The 17,819-nt window shown below is 70.9% G+C and overlaps 3 protein-coding genes and 1 pseudogene across 6 annotated transcripts in view; 2 read left to right on the top strand and 2 right to left on the bottom strand.

The window, feature by feature from the left end:
• Positions 1 to 17,819, top strand: part of LOC309583076 (low affinity immunoglobulin gamma Fc region receptor II-like) — a 158,548-nt pseudogene that overhangs the window by 79,983 nt on the left and 60,746 nt on the right. The window lies entirely within an intron of this gene.
• On the top strand, positions 1,753 to 7,265 carry B4GALT3 (beta-1,4-galactosyltransferase 3). 2 transcript variants are annotated; one of them, XM_082298739.1, is made up of 7 exons: positions 1,753 to 1,963; positions 2,458 to 2,829; positions 3,953 to 4,188; positions 4,758 to 4,948; positions 5,019 to 5,141; positions 6,453 to 6,557; positions 6,643 to 7,265. In XM_082298739.1, exons 2-7 carry the CDS (start codon positions 2,574 to 2,576, stop codon positions 7,019 to 7,021), a joined length of 1,290 nt encoding a protein of 429 aa, XP_082154865.1. In that variant the 5' UTR covers positions 1,753 to 1,963; positions 2,458 to 2,573; the 3' UTR covers positions 7,022 to 7,265. The 2 variants fall into 2 exon arrangements, with proteins under 2 accessions (XP_082154865.1, XP_082154866.1); XM_082298740.1 differs by having other exon boundaries at positions 1,753 to 1,967.
• Positions 7,219 to 11,386, bottom strand: PPOX (protoporphyrinogen oxidase). The gene is made up of 13 exons (XM_082298735.1): positions 11,363 to 11,386; positions 11,178 to 11,272; positions 10,496 to 10,630; positions 9,997 to 10,112; positions 9,734 to 9,866; positions 9,465 to 9,609; positions 8,873 to 9,066; positions 8,291 to 8,351; positions 8,086 to 8,204; positions 7,886 to 8,002; positions 7,666 to 7,815; positions 7,542 to 7,584; positions 7,219 to 7,438 (listed from the first exon to the last, which is right to left on the bottom strand). Exons 2-13 carry the CDS (start codon positions 11,262 to 11,264, stop codon positions 7,302 to 7,304), a joined length of 1,437 nt encoding a protein of 478 aa, XP_082154861.1. The 5' UTR covers positions 11,265 to 11,272; positions 11,363 to 11,386; the 3' UTR covers positions 7,219 to 7,301.
• USP21 (ubiquitin specific peptidase 21) lies at positions 11,820 to 17,725 on the bottom strand. Of its 2 annotated transcripts, none has more exons than XM_082298733.1 (14): positions 17,652 to 17,725; positions 16,558 to 16,613; positions 15,704 to 16,449; positions 14,427 to 14,486; positions 13,724 to 13,847; positions 13,523 to 13,634; positions 13,295 to 13,432; positions 13,136 to 13,200; positions 12,944 to 13,047; positions 12,773 to 12,859; positions 12,607 to 12,685; positions 12,360 to 12,467; positions 12,149 to 12,263; positions 11,820 to 12,060 (listed from the first exon to the last, which is right to left on the bottom strand). In XM_082298733.1, the coding sequence occupies exons 3-14, from the start codon at positions 16,439 to 16,441 to the stop codon at positions 11,970 to 11,972; spliced, it is 1,821 nt and encodes a 606-aa protein (XP_082154859.1). In that variant the 5' UTR covers positions 16,442 to 16,449; positions 16,558 to 16,613; positions 17,652 to 17,725; the 3' UTR covers positions 11,820 to 11,969. The 2 variants fall into 2 exon arrangements, with proteins under 2 accessions (XP_082154859.1, XP_082154860.1); XM_082298734.1 differs by having other exon boundaries at positions 15,704 to 16,481; positions 17,652 to 17,699.

Below are 17,819 nucleotides of genomic sequence, written 5' to 3'. Positions count from 1 at the left end.
TTTCCCATATTCCCTCGTCTCTTGTGTCCCCACATCCCCACGTCCTTCATGTCCCTGTCTCCTCAGGTCTCCATGTCCCCACATCCCGGTGTCCCCGTGTCCCTGCTTCCCCATGTCCCCACATCTCAGTGTCCCTGAATCCCTCTGTCCCCATGTCCCTGTGTCCCCACATCCCCCTGTGTCCCTGCGATCCCAAATCCCTGTGTCCCCACATCCCCGGGGTGCCACCACTGCCACTGAGGCCGTTGTTCCTCCCTCCCCGTGCCCCGTCCCTGCCCATCGGGGGACACGTCCCGGTCCCCTCCCCGCGTGCTGTGGCGCTGCCACCGCTGTCCCCGAGGTGCCGCAGGTGCTGCGCCCCGAGGGTCCCCTACAGCCCCCCTCGGTGTCCCCAGGAGGAGCCGAAATCCCAAATCCTGGAAGTCCTCAGGAGCCGGCGGAGGGGCGTGAGCACAGTGGCACCGTGGCATCGCTGAATTCGGGTGTTTGTCACCCCTCGTGCCACCCTGTGAGCCCCTTCCCCTCCGACAGGATTCTCCCGTGACGCCCTGCCGGCTGTAATTAATGGCAGTGCTGCTAATTAAAGGTGTTTATGGAGCTGTGGGGTGATGGGCACTGACACCTTCTCCCCACCCTGGGTGCCACCAGCACCCGCCACCCCTTAAAAACGTCACCAGCCTGGCCCAGGATGGGACTTTATTGGGGTGTCCTCTCCGCGGGGACCCCAAGGGGACAAGAGGCTCTGGGAAACCCCCCAGGAACGGGACCCTGGGGGACAGGGGATGTGGGGGAACCCCACGGGGACCCCAGAGGGATGGGGGGGACACGGGAGCCCACGGGGACAGGAGGACACGGGGCTGGGGGGGGACGGGACAGGGGGGTCGGGATGGGGACACACGTGGCCGGGGGATCCCGTGGGGATACCGGACCCCTCTGTGGGGGACACAGAACCGGGGGGGACCCCAGAAGGACGGGGGTGACACTCGTGGCCGGGAGGGGACACGGGGGTGGCAGGGACCCCAGAGGGATGCGGGGACACGTGGGTTGGGGGGATCCCGAGGGAACGGGGGGGACAATCGCGGCTGGGAGGGGACAGGGGGGGTGGCAGGGACCCCCAGAGGGATGGGGGGACAGGGGAGCCCATGGGGACAGGGGGACACGGGGCTGGGGGCGGACGGGACACGGGGGTCGGGATGGGGACACACGTGGCCGGGGGATCCCGTGGGGATACCGAACCCCTCGGGAATGGGGAGGACACAGAACCGGGGGGGACCCCAGAAGGACAGGGGGAGACACTCATGACCGGGAGGGGACACGGGGGTGGCAGGGATGGGGGGACACGTGGATTGGGGGGATCCCCACAAGGACAGGGGGGGACACACGCGGCCGGGACGGGACACGGGGGTGACAGGGACCCCCAGAGGGATGGGGGGACACGTGGGCCGGGGGGATCCCGACGGAACGGGGGGACACTCGCGGCCGGGCGGGGCCATGGAGGTCGCGCGGCCGCCCCGGGCACGGGGACACGGCCGGGGGGGGACACACGTGGCGCCCCCCCCAATCCCGCGCTCCGCTTCCGACCCCGCGCCCAATCACAGCGCGCCTTCTCAGTGACGTCACTAAAGGGCGTGGTAACCAGCGGGAGGGGGCGGGGCCATGCGCGGTTGCCACGGCGACGGCGCCCGCTACGACCGCGCCCCCCCTTGGGGAGGGTCTAATACAAACCAATACGGCCCTTCCACAACCTGGGGCTCTCCCGGGTCCGTCCGGGCCCCGGGCCCTGCCCGGGGGTCACCGAGCGCCACCGGAGCCCCCGCGGTCTCCCGTGACCCTCGGGCCCCACCCCGGTCCCCCGCGGCCGCCCCCGGAGCCGGACTCCGTCGCGCCCCCGCCCTGTGACGTCATCACGCCGCGCCCTCCGCTCCAAGATGGCGGCGGCCGGGCGGGGCTGAGCCGGGCCCAGGCAGGTACCGGGAGCGGAGCGGGGAGCGGCACCGGGGCCAGAGGGGAGGAACCGGGGGCAGAGGGAGGCATTACCGGGAGGGCAGAAGCGGGGCCGGGAGCGGCTGAACCTGGGTGGGCACAGGGACCGCGGCTGGAGGGGCTGGACCGGCGCGGGGAGCAGGGACCGGGGCCGGTAGTACCGGGAAGGGGCAGAACCAGGGCCGGGAGGATCCGGGGGGAGCGGGACCTGGACGGGCAGCTAGCGGGACCGGAATGGGCTGAGCCAGAACCGGGGATGGGGCCGGGCGGGGACTGAACCGGGCCGCTCCCGGTACCGGAGAGGGGCTGAACCAAGGCTGGGCGGGAGCCGAGCCGGGATCGGAGCCGGGCATTTCCCGGTACGGGCGATGAGCTGAGCGAGTCCCGCGCCTTTCCCGGTACCGGCGAGGCACCGATCCATCTCCACGCAGCGCCGGGGCTGCTCCCAACCCGTGTCCCCGCTCCCTCCCGCAGCCCCCGCGATGCTGCCCGGTGCCCCCGCGATGCTGCCCGGCTGTCGCCTGCCCCGGGCCGGTTGGGCGGCTCGCCGGTGAAGCGGGCGGCTCTCCGGTGAAGCGGGCGGCCCCGCGATGCTGCGGCGGCTGCTGGAGCGGCCGTGCTCGCTGGCGCTGCTGGTCGGTTGCCAGTTCGCCTTCGTGGCGTATTTCTCGCTGGGCGGGTTCCGCAACCTCACGGCGCTGTTCGGCCGCTCCGCCGGGCCCGTGTTCGATTATTCCCGGACCCACGACGTGTACGCCAACCTCAGCCGCCTCGGGCCCCCTCGCGCCGCGCCCCCGGACCCCGCCCGCCCGCTGCCCTTCTGCCCCGAGCGCTCGCCTTTCCTCGGTGAGGCACCGCCCGGGGAAACGGCGGCGAAACCGGGGCTGGGTGGGGGGAGCGGGAGGGGAGGGAGAGAACGGAGACCCCCAAAGGGAGGGGGTGGAGGGGGGGAGAATGGAACCCCCCGGGGAGAAGAAGCGGAGCTCCCCAAGGGGGAGAATGGAGCCCTTTGAGAGGAGGAACCGCAGCTTCCTGAGGGGGAAGGATTGCCCCGTACCCCCGGGAAGAACCGAGCCCTTCCCCGGTAAAGAACCGCTGAGCTCCGGAGGGGAGGGACCAAGGAGCGGCTCCTCCCCGTTGGGGGGGGGGAAGAACCGGCCCGGTAAAGAACCGGTGTCACCCCCAGCGCCCCCGGGAAAGAACCGGCTCCTCCCGGGGCAAGAACCCAACCCCACCTCGGGACAGGAATCGCTTTCCCCGGTCCCCGGGAGGAAGAAGCGGTTGAACCGGTTCTGCTCCGCCTTGGGGAGGAGCCGCCTCCACCGACAGAACCGCGGGGAAAGAACCGGCCCCACAGCGGGCGTCTGTGGAGGGGCTGCCCCGGTTTGGGAGCGGGGGGGACACAAACCCCCCCAGGATCCCCCAGTTTGGGATGAGGGACGCGTCCTTGGGACCCCTGGTTTGGGACAGGGTGGGGACACATCCTGGGGCTCCCCGGTTTGGGACAGGGTGGGGACATGCTCCCAGTTTAGGACAGGGGGGGACAAACCCCAGTAGACCCCCAGTTTGGGATGGGGGGTGGAAAAACCCAGCCCAGTTTGGGATTTGGGGGGGCTCAAACCCCTGGATCCACGCCCCAGTTTGGGATTGGGGAGGGACAAACAAACCCCCAGGATTCCCAGATTTGGGATGGGTGGGGAAACACAGCCAGCCCAGTTTGGGATTTGGGATGGAATGCCTACCCCTGATCCAGGAGGGGTTGGGGACACCCCTGGGACCCCCCAATTCGGGATGGGGGGAACAAACCCCCGGGATTCTCTCACTTTGGGATGGGGAGAGAAAGACCCCTGGACCCTCTGTGGGTTTGGGATGGGGGGGGGGCACACCCAGCCCAGTTTGGGACGCGCTGGGGCCCCCCCAGGTGCCACCACGTCCCCCCCACCCCATCCCACCCCATCCCATCCCGCAGTGGGGCCGCTGACGGTGTCGTTCGCCCGGGTGCCGACGCTGGAGCAGATCCGGGCCAAGAACCCGGGGGTGCAGGAGGGGGGGCGGTACCGACCCCCCCTGTGCGAGTCCCGATCCCGAACCGCCGTCATCGTCCCCCACCGGAACCGGGAGAGCCACCTGGGCCACCTGCTCTACTACCTGCACCCCTTCCTGCAGCGCCAGCAGCTGCACTACGGCATCTACGTGGTGCACCAGGTGGGCACGGGGCTCTTTGGGGGCTTTTGGGGGGCTTTTGGGGGGTTTTTGGGGGTCCCCAGCACAGCCAGTCCCTTCTCCCATCCCCCCATACTGGGAATTGCGTGCTCAGCCAGGCAAAGCTGCTGAATGTGGGGTGAAGAGGGGCTCGGGGAGGGTCAGGGGGGTTTAAGGGGAGGTTGGGGGATCCCCAGGAAGGGTTTGAGGTGGTTTGGGGGGGGTTCCCAGTGCCTCCAGCCCCTTTCCCACCTTCCCAGGCCAGGAATTCCACCTTTAGCTGGGCCGAGCTGCTGAACGTGGGGGTTCAGGGAGTTCAGTAGGGGATCCCCAGGAGGGTTTTGGGGTGTCCCCATGAGGATTTAGGGTCTCCCCAGGAGGGTTTTGGGGTCTCCCCAGTGTTCGCAGCCCTATTTCCCCATCCCAGGCCGGGAACTCCACGTTTTAACTGGCCAAGCTGCTGAACGTGGAGGTTCAGGGAGTTCAGTAGGGGATCCCCAGGAGGGTTTTGGGGTGTCCCCAGGAGGGTTTGGGGTCTCCCCAGTGTTCCCAGCCCCGTTTCCCCACCCCAGGCCGGGAACTCCACGTTTAACCGGGCCAAGCTGCTGAACGTGGGGGTGAAGGAGGCGCTCAAGGACGAGGACTGGGATTGCCTCTTCCTGCACGACGTGGATCTGATCCCCGAGAACGACCACAACCTCTACACCTGCGACCCCTGGAACCCCAAACACGTCTCGGTGGCCATGAACAAATTCGGTTACAGGTGGGGAACACGCCCTGGGGCCGCTCTGGGGCCGCTGGGGGACCCGGGGCTCATTGTCCCCTGTCCCCAGCCTGCCGTACCCGCAGTATTTCGGGGGGGTCTCGGCGCTCACCCCCGACCAGTACATGAAGATCAACGGGTTCCCCAACGAGTACTGGGGCTGGGGGGGCGAGGACGATGACATCGCCACCAGGTAGGGCTTGGGGACATCCAGGGGATGGGGAGGGGACGGTGGGGAGGGGACACCTGCTGGGGGTGTGGCACTCAGGGTGATGGCATCGCATGGGGGATGCGGCCACTGAGCTGGGGGACAAATCAGGGGGCTTTTGTCACATGGGGAGGGACATGGAAGGTGTCCCACTGCCCTGGGGGGGGGCATGGAGGGTGTCCTGTCACACAGGGGGGGACATGAGGGGTGTCCTGTCACCCTGGGGGGGGACACGGAGGGTGTCACATTGCCATGGGGTGGGACATGAGGGGTGTCCCACTGCCCTGGGGGGGGCACAGAGGGTGTGACATCGCCCTGGGGGGGACATGAGGGGTGTCCTGTCACACTGAGGGACAAATCAGAGGTGTCCCATTGCCATGGGGTGGGACAGGGGGGGACACAGAGGGTGTCCCACTGCCCGGGGGGGGGCATGGAGGGTGTGACATCACCCTGGGGGGGACATGAGGGGTGTCCTGTCACACTGAGGGACAAATCAGGGGTGTCCCATTGCCATGGGGTGGGACATGAGGGGTGTCCTGGCACACGGGGGGGGCACGGAGGGTGTCCCACTGCCCTGGGGGGGGGCATGGAGGGTGTTCTATAACCCTGGGGGGGACATGAGGGGTGTCCTGTCACATGGGGGGGGACATGGAGGGTGTCCCACTACCCTGGGGGGGACATGAGGGGTGTCCTGTCACACTGAGGGACAAATCAGGGGTGTCCCATTGCCATGGGGTGGGACATGAGGGGTGTCCTGGCACACGGGGGGGGCACGGAGGGTGTGACATTGCCCTGGGGGGGGCATGGAGGGTGTCCCACTGCCCTGGGGGGGGGCATGGAGGGTGTCCTATAACCCTGGGGGGGACATGAGGGGTGTCCCGTCACACTGAGGGACAAGTCAGGGGTGTCCCATCACCTCGGGGAGGACATGGGGGGGTGTCCTGTTGCCCTGGGGGACAATTAGGGGGTGTCCCCATTCCGTGTCCCCCTGACTCTGTGCCCCACCGATCTCGCTGTCCCCGTGTCCGTGTCCTGTGGGATGGTGTCACTCCATGGGGGGTGTCCCACCGCCCTGGGGGGGGCACGGAGGGTGTGACATCGCCCTGGGTGGGACCTGGGGGTGTCCCACCACCCTGGGGGTCTCCCCATCCCCGTCCCCCTGGGGTGACACTGTGATCCACCCATCTTGCTGTCACCACGTTTCGTGTCCCCTGGGATGATGTCACCGCTCGGGGCCACACCGGGGGTGTCCCTGTCCCCTGTCCCCCCCCCGCGGTGACCCCGCTGTCCCCCCAGGGTGCGCCTGGCCGGGATGAAGATCTCGCGCCCGCCCGTGTCCATCGGCCACTACAAAATGGTGAAGCACAAGAGCGACAAAGGCAACGAGGAGAACCCGCACAGGTCCGGGGGGGCTGCGGGGGGTGGCTTGGGGACACCGGGACAGCGGTGACATCCCCACCCCCCCCCTCCCCCCGCGTGTCCCCAGGTTCGACCTGCTGGTGCGGACGCAGCGCATGTGGACGCAGGACGGGATGAACTCGCTGACCTACGAGCTGCTGGCCAAGGAGCTGCGGCCGCTCTACACCAACCTCACCGTGGACATCGGCACCGACCCCCGGGGGGGTCCCCGCGGCCCCCGCGTCCCCCCCGGGCCCCCCGGCAGCTCCAGCCGCTTCCGGGAGGAGATGCTGCGCAAGCCGCCCCGCGGGGACCTGGCACTGGCGCTGTCGCCTCCCCGCTCGCCCACGGCCGCTGGCAACGGCACCGCAGCCCCGCCCCGAGCCCCGGGGACAGCGCGGGTGGCACAGGAGGGGACGGTGCCAGCGCGGGGGGGCAACCAGAGCGTGGCACGGGGACCCCCGTGACCCCCAAACCACCCCCCTGCTGTGGACTCTGGGCTGGGGGCAGCAGCGAGCCCGGGGGGCTGCTGGCCGGAGGGGACGGGGGACACGGCCGGGAAGGGACACGGGGTGAGCCGGGGGCTCGCCCGACCCCTCCCGGGGTTTTGGGGGTCCCCAGATCGGGCGCGCGGGTATTTATTCTATTTATGAGCCGCTCCCTGGACCTTTCTAAGGGGTTTTTTCAATAAAAAAAATTTACTTTGTCCTACGGTGGTGGCCGAGGGGACCCCGGGAGGGTCGTGGCTCAGGGGGGGGACCCCAAAAGCCGCCCCACGGCCGCCTTGGCGCTGGCGATGCAGTCGTTGACGGAGACCCCGGCGTAGGAGGCGCCGATGAGGCTCAGGGGCAGCTCCTGCTCCTTCAGGAACTGCTGGATCCGCTCTGGGGGGACGGCGACAGCAGCTGGGGACACCCCTGGGGACAGCAGAACCCCCTCGGGGGGGACAGGAGGGCCAGGGGACATCCCCACCCGCGCCCCTCTTACCTAGGCGCTCCCAGTGTCCCAGCGTGTACTGGGGGATGCAGTCCTGGGGAAGAGGTGGGGGACACAGGTGAGCCCCGTGGGACCCCCCCGCGCCCCCCACAGCTGCCCCCAAAGTGTCACCCACCTGCTGCACCCTGACGATGGCGCGGGCGGGGGTCCCGGCCAGCCCCAGGTGGTCGCGCACGGCCGCCCGGGCCCGGCGCAGCAGCAGCTCCGGAGCCGCGGCCGCCGGGTCCCCAAAGCTCTGCCGGAACCAGGCGCCTCCCAGCATCACCTGGGGGACACCGTCAGCACCCCAAAATCACCCCTGTCACCCCCCCCCCCGCAGCGTCAGTGTCACCCACCGTGAGCCGCAGCGAGGGGGTCCCGGGGGTCCCGTCGTGCTCCGGGAAAGCCACAGAGTCGTAGACGATGCCCAGGAGCGCCGGGTCCTCCGAGGATGGCACCAGGTGGCCAAAACCCTGCGGGGAGCCGGGCTGAGGTCACCCCCGGGGGGTTGGGGACACCCCCAGGGCTCGGGGACAGCCGTAGGGGCCCCTCTCACCGTGACGGGCAGCGTGGCCCCCTCGTACTGCAGGTTGACCACGGCCACGGACGCGGCCGGGATGCGCCGGAGCTCCCGAGCCAGCGGCTCCGCCTCGGCCGGCAGCGCCTCGGCCAGGGCTGGGGACAGCGGGGGGACATCAGAGGGACAGCGGGGACACCGGGGGGGCCTCCCCACCCCGCGGGACCCGGCGGTCCGGCCGTACCTGCGGCCGGGAGGGCGCTGACCACATGGTCGGCCGTGATGGTGCCATCGGCCAAGGTGAGCTGGGCGAGAGACAGGTGGGGGTGGGGGGCACGGGGGGCACTGGGGAGGGGGGTCCGGGGGACTGGGAACCCCCCCAGGGGCACTGGGAAGGGGGGTCCAGGTGTCTGGGGACACTGGGAAGGGGACAGAGCTCAGTCTGGGGTGGGGGCACTGGGAAGCGGATGGAGAGCACGGGGTTGGGAGCACTGGGGAGGGGATCGAGGAGCTCTGGGTGGCACTGGGGAGGGGTCCAGGTGTCTGGGAACCTCCCCCAGGGACATTGGGGAGGGGGTTCAGGTGTCTGGAGGAACGGGGGGCACTGGGGAAGGGGTCCAGGGGGGACAGGGAACTCCCCCCAGGGACATTGGGGAGGGCGTTCAGGTGTCTGAGGGCACTGGGGAGGGGATGGACAGTGGGATGTGGGGTGGGGGGCACTGGGAACGGGACCCAAGGGACACCGGGGAGGGGACAGAGGGTGGGAAGGTGATGGGGAGCGGGCAGGGGACCCGGGGGCACCGGGTGGCCCCGGCAGTGTCCCCACCTGCCAGCGGCCGCGGCGGTAGCACAGGTGCCTCAGGGGCGCGTGGCAGCGCAGCTCGGCCCCGCGGGGGGACACGAAGGCCACCAAGCCCCGCGCCAGGGTCTCCATCCCCCCCCGCAGTGACCACTGGCTCCAGCGCTCGGCCCGCGCTCGCCGGACCAGCCCCGCCTCCGGCTCGGGCCGCGACCCCGCCCCTGCGGCGACAACGGCGGTGACAACGCGCGGGGGGGGCCCTGGGGGGGGGTCCCCACACTGCCCCCAGCCCGGGGATGTCCCCACGGGGTCCCCTTGTCCCTGTGCCCAGCAGATGCCAGCAGCGGCCCAGCAGCGTCCCCATCACACCGGGGTGACCCGGGGTGTCCCCACAGTGTCCCCTTGTCCCACTGCCAGCCCCAGCAGGACAGACCCTTCCCTGAAGGTGTCCCCGCGGTGTCCCCCACCCCAGTGCCAGCCCCAGCAGTGTCCCTCATGTTCTGGTGTCCCAGGGGTGTCCCCAGAGTGTCCCCAAGGTGTCCCAGTGCCAGCCCCAGCAGTGTCCCTCATGTTCTGGTGTCCCCAGAGTGTCCCCAAGGTGTCCCTACAATGTCCCCACCGTGTCCCAGTGCCAGCCCCAGCAGGACGGAGCCGCGGCGCCGCTCGGCCTGGAACAGGGCCGGGAAGCAGGACCGGACACTCAGGGCGCGGCTGTCCCCGGCGAACACCCCCCGGCACAGGCTGTCCACGGCCACATCGGCCACCTGCGGGGACAGGGACAGTGACAGCGGGACCCCGCCCGCTCCGGGGAGGCCCTGATAAGGCTGGGAAGGGTTTTGGGGTGGGGTTATCGGGGTTTTGGGGGCGGTTATCGGGTCCCGCACCCACCTCGGGGCCGAAGCGGCGGCGGGCGAAGGCGTGGGCGCTCTCGTCCGGCTCCCTCCCCGCTGGGGTCACCAGGTCCCGCACCCCGCTCCAGAGCAGCGCCCGGGAAAAGGGGGGGACGGCCCGGAGCAGCCCCCTGGGGACACCGCGGGTCAGGGGGTGGCACTGGGGACAGGGGGTGGCACTGGGGACAAGGGGGCACAGCCCGGAGCAGCCCCCTGGGGACACCGCGGCTCAGGGGTGGCATTGGGGACAGGGACACCCACCCCAGCCCCGAGGGCAGGCGGTGCAGGGCCCCCCCCAGGTACAGGAAGCGGTTTCGGGACGCCGGGTGGTCCCCGGGGACAGGGAGGATGTCACCGGCCAGCCCCAGCTCCGACACCTGCGGGGACACGGCATTGGGGGTGGCATTGGGGGAGGGGCAAAGGGAGCTCGGTGCACACGGAGGGACCCCCAGAATTCATCCAGGGACCCCCCCCCCAAGATCACTGCACCCATCCAGAGACTCCCCCCAAATCCACCCAGGACCCCTCAGTCACCCCAAAACCAGCCCCAGCGACCCCCAGAGCACCGAGACCCCCCCAACAACCACCTAGAAATCCCCCCTTGAGCACAGCACCCCAGGACCCCTCCATCACCCCAAAACCAGCCCCAGGGACGCCTCAAATCCTCCCCAGTTCCCCACAGACCGCAGCACCCCGTGGACCCCTCCGGCACCCCAAAACCAGCCCCGGGGACCCCCCAAGCCCCCCCAACCCCCCGTACCATGTGCAGGGTCTCGGCTCCCACCGCCCCCGCCGGGCGGACGCCCCTCGGGCCGTGCTCGAACACGGCCCCCTCGGGGGTCCTGGTGCTCTGCAGCCACCCCCCGAAGCGGCCGCTGGCCTCCAGCAGCACCACCTGGGGACCCCCGAGACCCCCCCCAAATCACCATGGGGACACCGCGGCGGAAGGGGGTCCTGGGGGGGGTGGGAACCTCGGGGGAATCGGGATCCAGGGGGAATTGGGGGTCTCGGGGGGGAACTGAGGGTCTCACAAGGTATGGGGGTCCTGGGGGACCTGGGAGGGTTGGGGTGTCCCGAGAGGGGTGGGGGTCTCACAGGGGATGGGGGATTCCAGCGGGTCTGGGGGTCTCAGGAGGGAGAGAAATGCCAGGAGAGGGGGATGGGGGTTCCTGGGTGGCTGTTGAGGGTTCCTGAATCCACGAGGGCACAGCGGGCTCAGGGGGCAGGGGTCGGGGTGGTCCAGGGGGGACACCGGGGGTCTCTGAAGGGATGGGGGTCCTGGGGGTGACCGGGAGTCCCGCAGTGGGGGTTCGGTGACCCAGCAGGCTGGGAGTCCCAAGGGAAGGGAGGTCCGGGGGTAAGGAAGATCCTTGAGGGTCCCGCGGTTTGGGGGGAAGGGGGGGAGAAGTTCGGGGGTCCCGAGGGGGGGGTCCCGTGCTCACCTTGGGCGGGCGGGGGGCGCGGACCAGGTGGTAACAGGCGGCCAGGCCGCTGATGCCGCCGCCCACGACGGCCACGGTCGGCGGCATGAGGGGACCTGGGCCGGGCAGGGTCAGCGGGGCCACCGGGACCCCCCGAACCCCGCCCGGCCCCGCGACCCCCGGGACCCCCCCGGCCCCTTCCGCACCTGTCCCGCGTCCGCCGCGCTGGCCACGCCCCTTCCCGCCGCTTATGAGGGCAGGGGCGGGGCTTAAGCGGCGCCCGGCCAATGGCGAGGCGAGACGTGTTGATGGACAGGGCGCTGTGGCGGGAGGGAGGGCGCCGTGGAGATAAGCCCCGCCCCTTCCTGGCCACGCCTACTGTACAACCAGCCAATCATCGGGCAAGCCACGCTCGCCATGACCCCGCCCTCTCGGGAGTCAATCATCGCGACAGGCCCCGCCCATCAGCCAAACCGCGCCCCTAACACCAAGCCACGCCCCCAAGCCACGCCCATCAGTTCGCTGTCAATCACAAGCCGCACTCGCCCCGCCCCAAACTCCAAGCCCCGCCCGTTCCCCCAAGGCCACGCCCCCTCCCTCCAGCCCCGCCCCCCCTTCCACCGCCCCAAACCTTCGCGGTTTTTGGCTTTTTTTTAATAAATTTATTCACAAAACCCCCCGGGGCCGCGCGGGCTGCGGCCGCACCCCCCCGCACCCCCCCGTTCCGCGGGGCCCGGGGGGCTCCCGGGGGAGGGGCAGGAGGGGTTCACCCCCCACCCCCCAACCCCCGGGGAGGGGGTCCGGGGGGGACTCTCAGGGTCTGCGGCCGGGGGGCTCCTCCAGCTCGTAGAACAGCACGTAGCCCTCGCTGGACGGCACCTGGTTCTCGCTGATGGGCGAGACGCTGCGGGGACCCCCTCAGCACCCGGGCCGGGGGCTCTGGGGGTGCCCGGGCGGGGCGGGGGGCACGGGACGGGGCGGGGGGCACTCACCGGGAGTCGTTGTAGACGCGCCAGCCGGCCGGGTCGCGGCAGAAGGCCGTGTAGTGGCCGTAGTGGACGCTGCCCGAGTGGTTGCACAGCGCGTACAGGCTGTAGACGGGGCTGCCTGCGGCGGGGTGGGGGTCGGGCTGAGCATTGCCCCGAACCCCGAGCACCCCCCCCACCCCACTCCAAACCCCCCCCCCCCCGGACCCCTCCTCACCCGCCTTCTCGCTGGCGAACTCGCGCAGGTTGAGCTGCTGCAGCGGGAAGTCCACGAAGACGGAGCATTTCTTGATGGAGTAGCGCGTGGTGGAGAACCGGTTCAGGTCTGGCGAGGGTCAAGGGAAAAGGGGGATGGAGGGGTGGCCCCGTGTCCCACCCCCCAGCCCCCCGCACACCCCCACCCGGGGGTTCTCCCAGGGGTCCCTCGGGACCACCCCCACCCCGTGCCGCTTCCCAAAGGATACGGAGCACCAGGATGCGTGGGAAGCGCTGGATCGTCAACTTCTTCGTGCTCCGTGTCCGCTGCCGGCACTTGTCACACACCTGATGGGGAGGGGACGGTCAGGGAGGGGCTGGGGGATAAATTGGGGTCCGGGGGAGGGGTCACTGGGGGTGGGTCCATCCTCTCACCGGGGCGTTCTCCGAGTCCAGCTCCTCCTCCTTGGTGAAGAGGCTGAAGCAATCGTGGAGCGACACCTTCCCCCCAGCAAAGCTTTTCTGGAGAGCCACGGGGTCAGAGGGGAATTTGGGGGGGTGTTTGAGGGGTTTTTAGGGGTCGGGGGGCTGCGCCCCACCCTTTACCTTTGGGATGGGCAGCGAGAGGTCGCAGAACACCTCGAAGGTGGTGGAGCGGTAGCCGCAGGCCTGGCACTTGAGGCAGCTCTTCAGCTGCCCCACAAAGAGATCTGGGGGGCAAAGAGGGGGTCAGGGGGGGCATCCGCAGAGGTTTTGGGCTCCCAGGGAGGGGGGGACACCCCCATTCGCAGCGCTCACCCACGATCTTGCTGTCCTCCCTCTCCAGGTAGCGCTTCCACATCTGGTTGGCGCGTTCGTCGTCGCTGCAGGAGGGGTGACACCGGGGGGGGGGAGTGGCTGGGGTCAGCTGTCCCCAAAACCGGGGCTCCCCCTCCCTACCAGCCCTCCCCCCCTCACCTGAGCGTTTCGGGGTCCTCCAGGGCCGGGGGTCTCCGTGCGTCCGACAGGATGCTGGGGGTCCGCCGGCCCTTCCTGTTGATCTCCACGTGCAGCCGGTCCATGAAGAACTTGAGGAATTCCTGGGCGTCCTGCTGGCTGCGGGGACAAGGGACATTTTGTGCCCACCCCAGAGGGGAGGGGGGAGGTCCCGAGGGGGTTTCCCGAAGGTTTGGGGGGGTGTCTCACCTGTAGCCCGTGAAGGAGGGGACGTATTTTTGGAACACGGCCTTGAAGCGCCCGGGGTTGACGGCCTCAGAGGAGTCGGGGTGCCAGAGAGCGGCGATGACATCAGCGAAGGCTGCGGGGACACGGCGGTGTCAGCGCCCCGGGGGGGGTTATGTAACACTCTGGGAGGGGCTGTGGGAGTTTTGGGGGGGTCTGTCCCACCTTCGGTGAGCTCCTGGGGGGCGCGGGGGCCAGGGGGCTGCTCCTGCTGGAAGTCCCGGCGCAGGCAGTAGTCCCGCAGCGGTTTGGTGCTGCTCAGGCACTGCAGCACCGCGTTCATGAAGCACTGGGGGGACATGGGGGGGGACATGGGGACATCCTGGGGTGTGGCAGGTCCCCAGGGGTCCCTCGGGGTGTTCCCCGCTGTCCCAGGTGCCCCATGGGGCTGGGGGTCCCTGGGGATGTGATGTCCCCAGCGGGATGGGACCGTGGTGGAACAGCCAAGGTGAGCCTTGGGGAGCCCGAGGTGACACCTGGGGACCCCAAAGGGACCCCAGACCCCTCCCACAGCCTAGGACAGGAAGGGACCACAAGAACTGTGCTGTGCCGCTGGGGGACATCTGCAGAGGGACAGGAGAGTGAGCCCGGGGGGACTCCAAGGTGACCCCGAGGGGACCCCGAAGTGATCCAGGGGACCCCAAATCCCTCTCGCAGCCCAGGACAGAGGGACTGGAGGGCTGGGGAGCACAGGGGCTGTGCCATGGGGCTGGGAGAACTTTGGGGATGTGACATCCCAGCAGGACAGAAGGACGGGACCACAGCTACCAACCCTGGAGGACCCCGAGGCAACCCCGAGGGGACCCCAAATCCCTCCCGCACGCCGGCACAGAAGCCCACGAGGGGCTGGCTGGCCACGGCCACTTACCGTGTTGCCCAAATTCCTGAGGCCGACGTGGCCCGAGCCCAGCAGCAGCGTGTGGTGCGTCTGCGGGGACAGCGAGTGACACCCCGTGAGCCGCGGCCCCGCTCCCCCGTCCCCCCGGCCGTCCCCCGGCGGCGGCGGTGGCTTCACCTCGCCGGTGACCAGCAGCAGCCCCATGACCGCCGTGTGCACCACGGACTCGGAGATGTCGGTGGCCCGGCCCTGGAGCTCCCGCCGGGTCACCAGCGAGCGGTGCAGCTTCCGCGGCAGCTCCACGAGCGTGGCTCCCTGCAGCCCCGGCATGGTGGCACCGGCACGGCTCGGTGGCACCGGCACGGCTCCCGGGGATGGCCCCGCGGGCACGGCTGGCACCGCTGCCAGCCACCGGCGTGTCCCCTCCCCCTCAGCTCATTAGCTGATCCGATTCCCCCGGCTATTCTGGGCCTCCCGGGAGGCTCATCCCCGGAGGGATTAATTAGCCCGGAGCTGCCCCAAGGGACAGTGAGAGTTCGGAGGGGTGCCGAGGTAAACACCCCCCAAAAACCCCCTCCCCACTTTGAATCGAGGGGTGGCAGGGGCTCGGCGGGGCTGGGGGAGCCCCCCGTGTCAGCGCTGGGGACGTGGCGAGTGGGGACAAGGCCGTGTCCCGGTGTCCCGGCAGGATTCCAGGGATTACGATCCCCCCCACACGTGGCCGAGCAGGTGCGGGATGGGGCAGGGGGGAGGCGGATACGGAAACGGGGAGGGCAGCGGCCACCCCCGGCCACCTCAGCGCCACAGGGATGGCACTGGTCACTCGCGGCCACCCTGGAGCTGTGGGCAACGGAACTGGACACCCTCAGACCTGTCAGAGCCACACGGATGGCACCGGCCACCCCTCGGAGCCATGGGGACAGCACCAGCCACCCTGAGGCTGTGGGGGACAGCACCGACCCCCCTCCCCCCAGAGCTGCAGGGGTCCCCAGAACAGGACCGGAGCGGGGAGAGGTGAGACCACCACCGCTGTCCCACCCTGGCGGTGTCACCGAGCCTGAGACCGGGGACACTGCGGAGATCTCAACACGTCCCCGAGGCCGGGGACGGCGCGGGGGTCTCAAGATACCCCTGAGACCGGGAACCCTGCAGGGGTCTCAACACGTCCCCAAGGCCGGGGTCACCGTGGGGGTCTCAAGACACCCCCCCAGCTGGGGACGCTGAAGGGGTCTCAACACGTCCCCGACACCGGGGACACCGCGGGGACCCCGCCACACCCCCCCGGCCGCCCCGCCCGAGGCTCTTACGGCGGTCGCCTTGTCCTCGGTCCGGCCGGGCGCGGGGCTGCCGGGGCCGTGGCCGTACGGGGGGTCCGTGCGGGTGCGGGGGCCGCTCTCGGGACGCACGGACAGCAGCGGCGGGGTGGCTTTGCCGTCGGGCCCGGGGGCCACGGTGACCCTGCGGAGCGAGGAGCTCCTCCGGAGCGCCAGCGCGCCGGCGCCCAGCGGGTGCCCGCAGTCCCTCAGCACCAGCCGGCTCAGCGCCACCGCCACGTCCTCGGCGCGGCTGGGGACACCGGGGACACCGCTGCCACCTCCTCCGCCACCGCCGCCCTGGCTCAGGTCCCCGATGCTGATGGATTTGGAGCGGGCCAAGTTGCTCCGGCGCCGCTCGGCCGCGCTGGGCAGGGAGAAGGAGGCACTGCCGGGCACCTGCGGGGCACCCCCGGGCACCCGCACGCCGTGATCGGCCTTCACGGGCCCCCGGCGACCCCCCGGCCCGCGGGGGGGGGGATCCCCGCGCTTGGCCGCCCGGCCCCGCTCCAGCTCCAGCTTCTTGGGGCGGGGGTCATCGGGCGGGGGCGGGGGCCGGGGGGGCAGCAGGCGCAGTTTGGGGGCCGGGGACAGCCCGTTGGGGGCCGCATGGCGCTCCTGGCTCAGTGCCCGGTGGCCGCTGGGCAGGCGGGCGCCCGCCCGGGGCTGCGCGGTCACCACGGCGCCGGGGTCCCTGGCGCGGCCCAGGCGGTGCTCCGAGGCCTGGGGCATGGCGGGGCCTGCGGGGAGGGGGGGGGACACAGGGGACAGGCTGGTGACAAAGGTGGCAGCGCGCCGGGGGGGGGTGGGAAAAGGGGAGGGGACAGGGAAAGGGAAGGGGGACGCACCTGCTCACAGCCCCCTGCGCCCGGCGGCCGGACACAGCGTCCCGTCGGCGGGGGCCCTGCGGGGTGGGGGGGACACGGGGTCACCAGAGGGGCTGGGGGACAAGAGGGGACCCCCAAACCTCGGGGAGGACCCCCAAGCCCCTTGCCAAGCTCCCAGTAAGTCATTGAGAGGTTTGGCATCATCAGGACCTGCTTCTTGCTCGCTGGGGAAGGGGGGAAATTGGGGAACCCCCAACACTTTTCACCGTGCCCCGGGGACCGCCCCCCCAGCCCCGTGCCAGGCTGCCGGGGAGTCACGGAGGAGTTTGGACCACCGGGAGCTGGGTCCCCACGCCAAGCCGGGTGGCCAGGGGATGCCGGTGCCCGAGCACCGCGGGGAGGATGGGGGAGGCCCCGGGCAGAGGCCGCCGGTGCCCGTTGTACCCCCGGGGGGGGGGCTGACGGGTGGTCCCGGAGGAACGGAGGACAAAGCCCCGCTGCCCCCCGGCTTGGGGAAGGGGACGCGGCGGGAGCCCCGAGGCCTTGGCCGGGAAGGGCCCGGTGGGGGTGGCCAGGCCGGTGGAAAAGCATCCAAACCCACCCCCCCCCCCCCGGCCCGCGACCCCCGGGCGCAGCCCCCAGCCCAGCCCCGGTCCCCCGTTCACCTCCGCGGTTCCCCCCCGGGCCCCCCGCCCCAACCCGGGATCCCGCAAAAGGGGCTTCCTGCAGTCCCCCCGCGCTCGCAGCGCCCCCCAAACCCCTCCCGGTGCCCCCCCCCCCATCACCCCGGTCCCCCCCGCCCCTCGGAGCCCCGCCCCCCTCTCCCGGCCCGGGGTCCCTCACGAGGGATGTCTCCTGCCCCCCCTCCCCGCAGCCCCCCCCTCCCCGCTGTCCCGGTTCCCCCCCTGAGGGGTTCCCGCTGCCCCTCCCGTCCCCCGCATCACCCCGGTACCCCCCGCCCGCCCCCCGGGGCCCTGTCCCGCACCCCCCGCCCGGCCCCGGGGCTCCCTTGAGGGGGGTGTGTCCGCTATCCCCGAGCCCCCCTCAGCCCAAACTGACACCCCCTTAGGCCCCCTCCGCCCCTCGCTCGGGTGTCCCCCCCGATCCCCCCGCACCTCCCGCGGGCCGCCATGGCAACAACTCCCGCCGCACCCGCCGCCATCTTTGTTCCTCCCCTGCCCGGCCCCGCCCCCGGCGGCCTCGCCGGCGGCTCTGCGCATGCGCCGCCCTCCCGGCCACGCCCCCAACACCGTGCGTCGCCATGGAAACCGCGCGGCGTCTTA

This window comes from Coloeus monedula (assembly GCF_965178545.1).
Source record: "Coloeus monedula genome assembly, chromosome: 29".
In the NCBI taxonomy this organism is placed as follows: Eukaryota; Metazoa; Chordata; class Aves; order Passeriformes; family Corvidae; genus Coloeus; species Coloeus monedula.
The sequence above is the reverse complement of the archived record's forward strand: the minus strand, read 5'-3'. Positions and strand labels throughout refer to the sequence as shown.

What these genes read in the sequence shown, in the direction of transcription:
- B4GALT3 (XM_082298739.1), top strand. Translation starts at nt 2,574, where the DNA reads ATGCTGCGGCGGCTGCTGGAGCGGCCGTGCTCGCTGGCGCTGCTGGTC. An exon ending in ATGAACAAATTCGGTTACAG is followed by an intron (nt 4,949 to 5,018) that starts GTGGGGAACACG and finishes CCCTGTCCCCAG; the next exon opens with CCTGCCGTACCCGCAGTATT. An exon ending in AACGAGGAGAACCCGCACAG is followed by an intron (nt 6,558 to 6,642) that starts GTCCGGGGGGGC and finishes GCGTGTCCCCAG; the next exon opens with GTTCGACCTGCTGGTGCGGA.
- PPOX (XM_082298735.1), bottom strand. Translation starts at nt 11,264, where the DNA reads ATGCCGCCGACCGTGGCCGTCGTGGGCGGCGGCATCAGCGGCCTGGCC. An exon ending in CGCCTGCCCTCGGGGCTGGG is followed by an intron (nt 9,867 to 9,996) that starts GTGGGTGTCCCT and finishes CGGTGTCCCCAG; the next exon opens with GGGGCTGCTCCGGGCCGTCC. An exon ending in GCCGCCGCTTCGGCCCCGAG is followed by an intron (nt 9,610 to 9,733) that starts GTGGGTGCGGGA and finishes CTGTCCCCGCAG; the next exon opens with GTGGCCGATGTGGCCGTGGA.
- USP21 (XM_082298733.1), bottom strand. Translation starts at nt 16,441, where the DNA reads ATGCCCCAGGCCTCGGAGCACCGCCTGGGCCGCGCCAGGGACCCCGGC. An exon ending in TCAGGAATTTGGGCAACACG is followed by an intron (nt 13,848 to 14,426) that starts GTAAGTGGCCGT and finishes ATGTCCCCCCAG; the next exon opens with TGCTTCATGAACGCGGTGCT. An exon ending in TCTCGCTGCCCATCCCAAAG is followed by an intron (nt 12,860 to 12,943) that starts GTAAAGGGTGGG and finishes GTGGCTCTCCAG; the next exon opens with AAAAGCTTTGCTGGGGGGAA.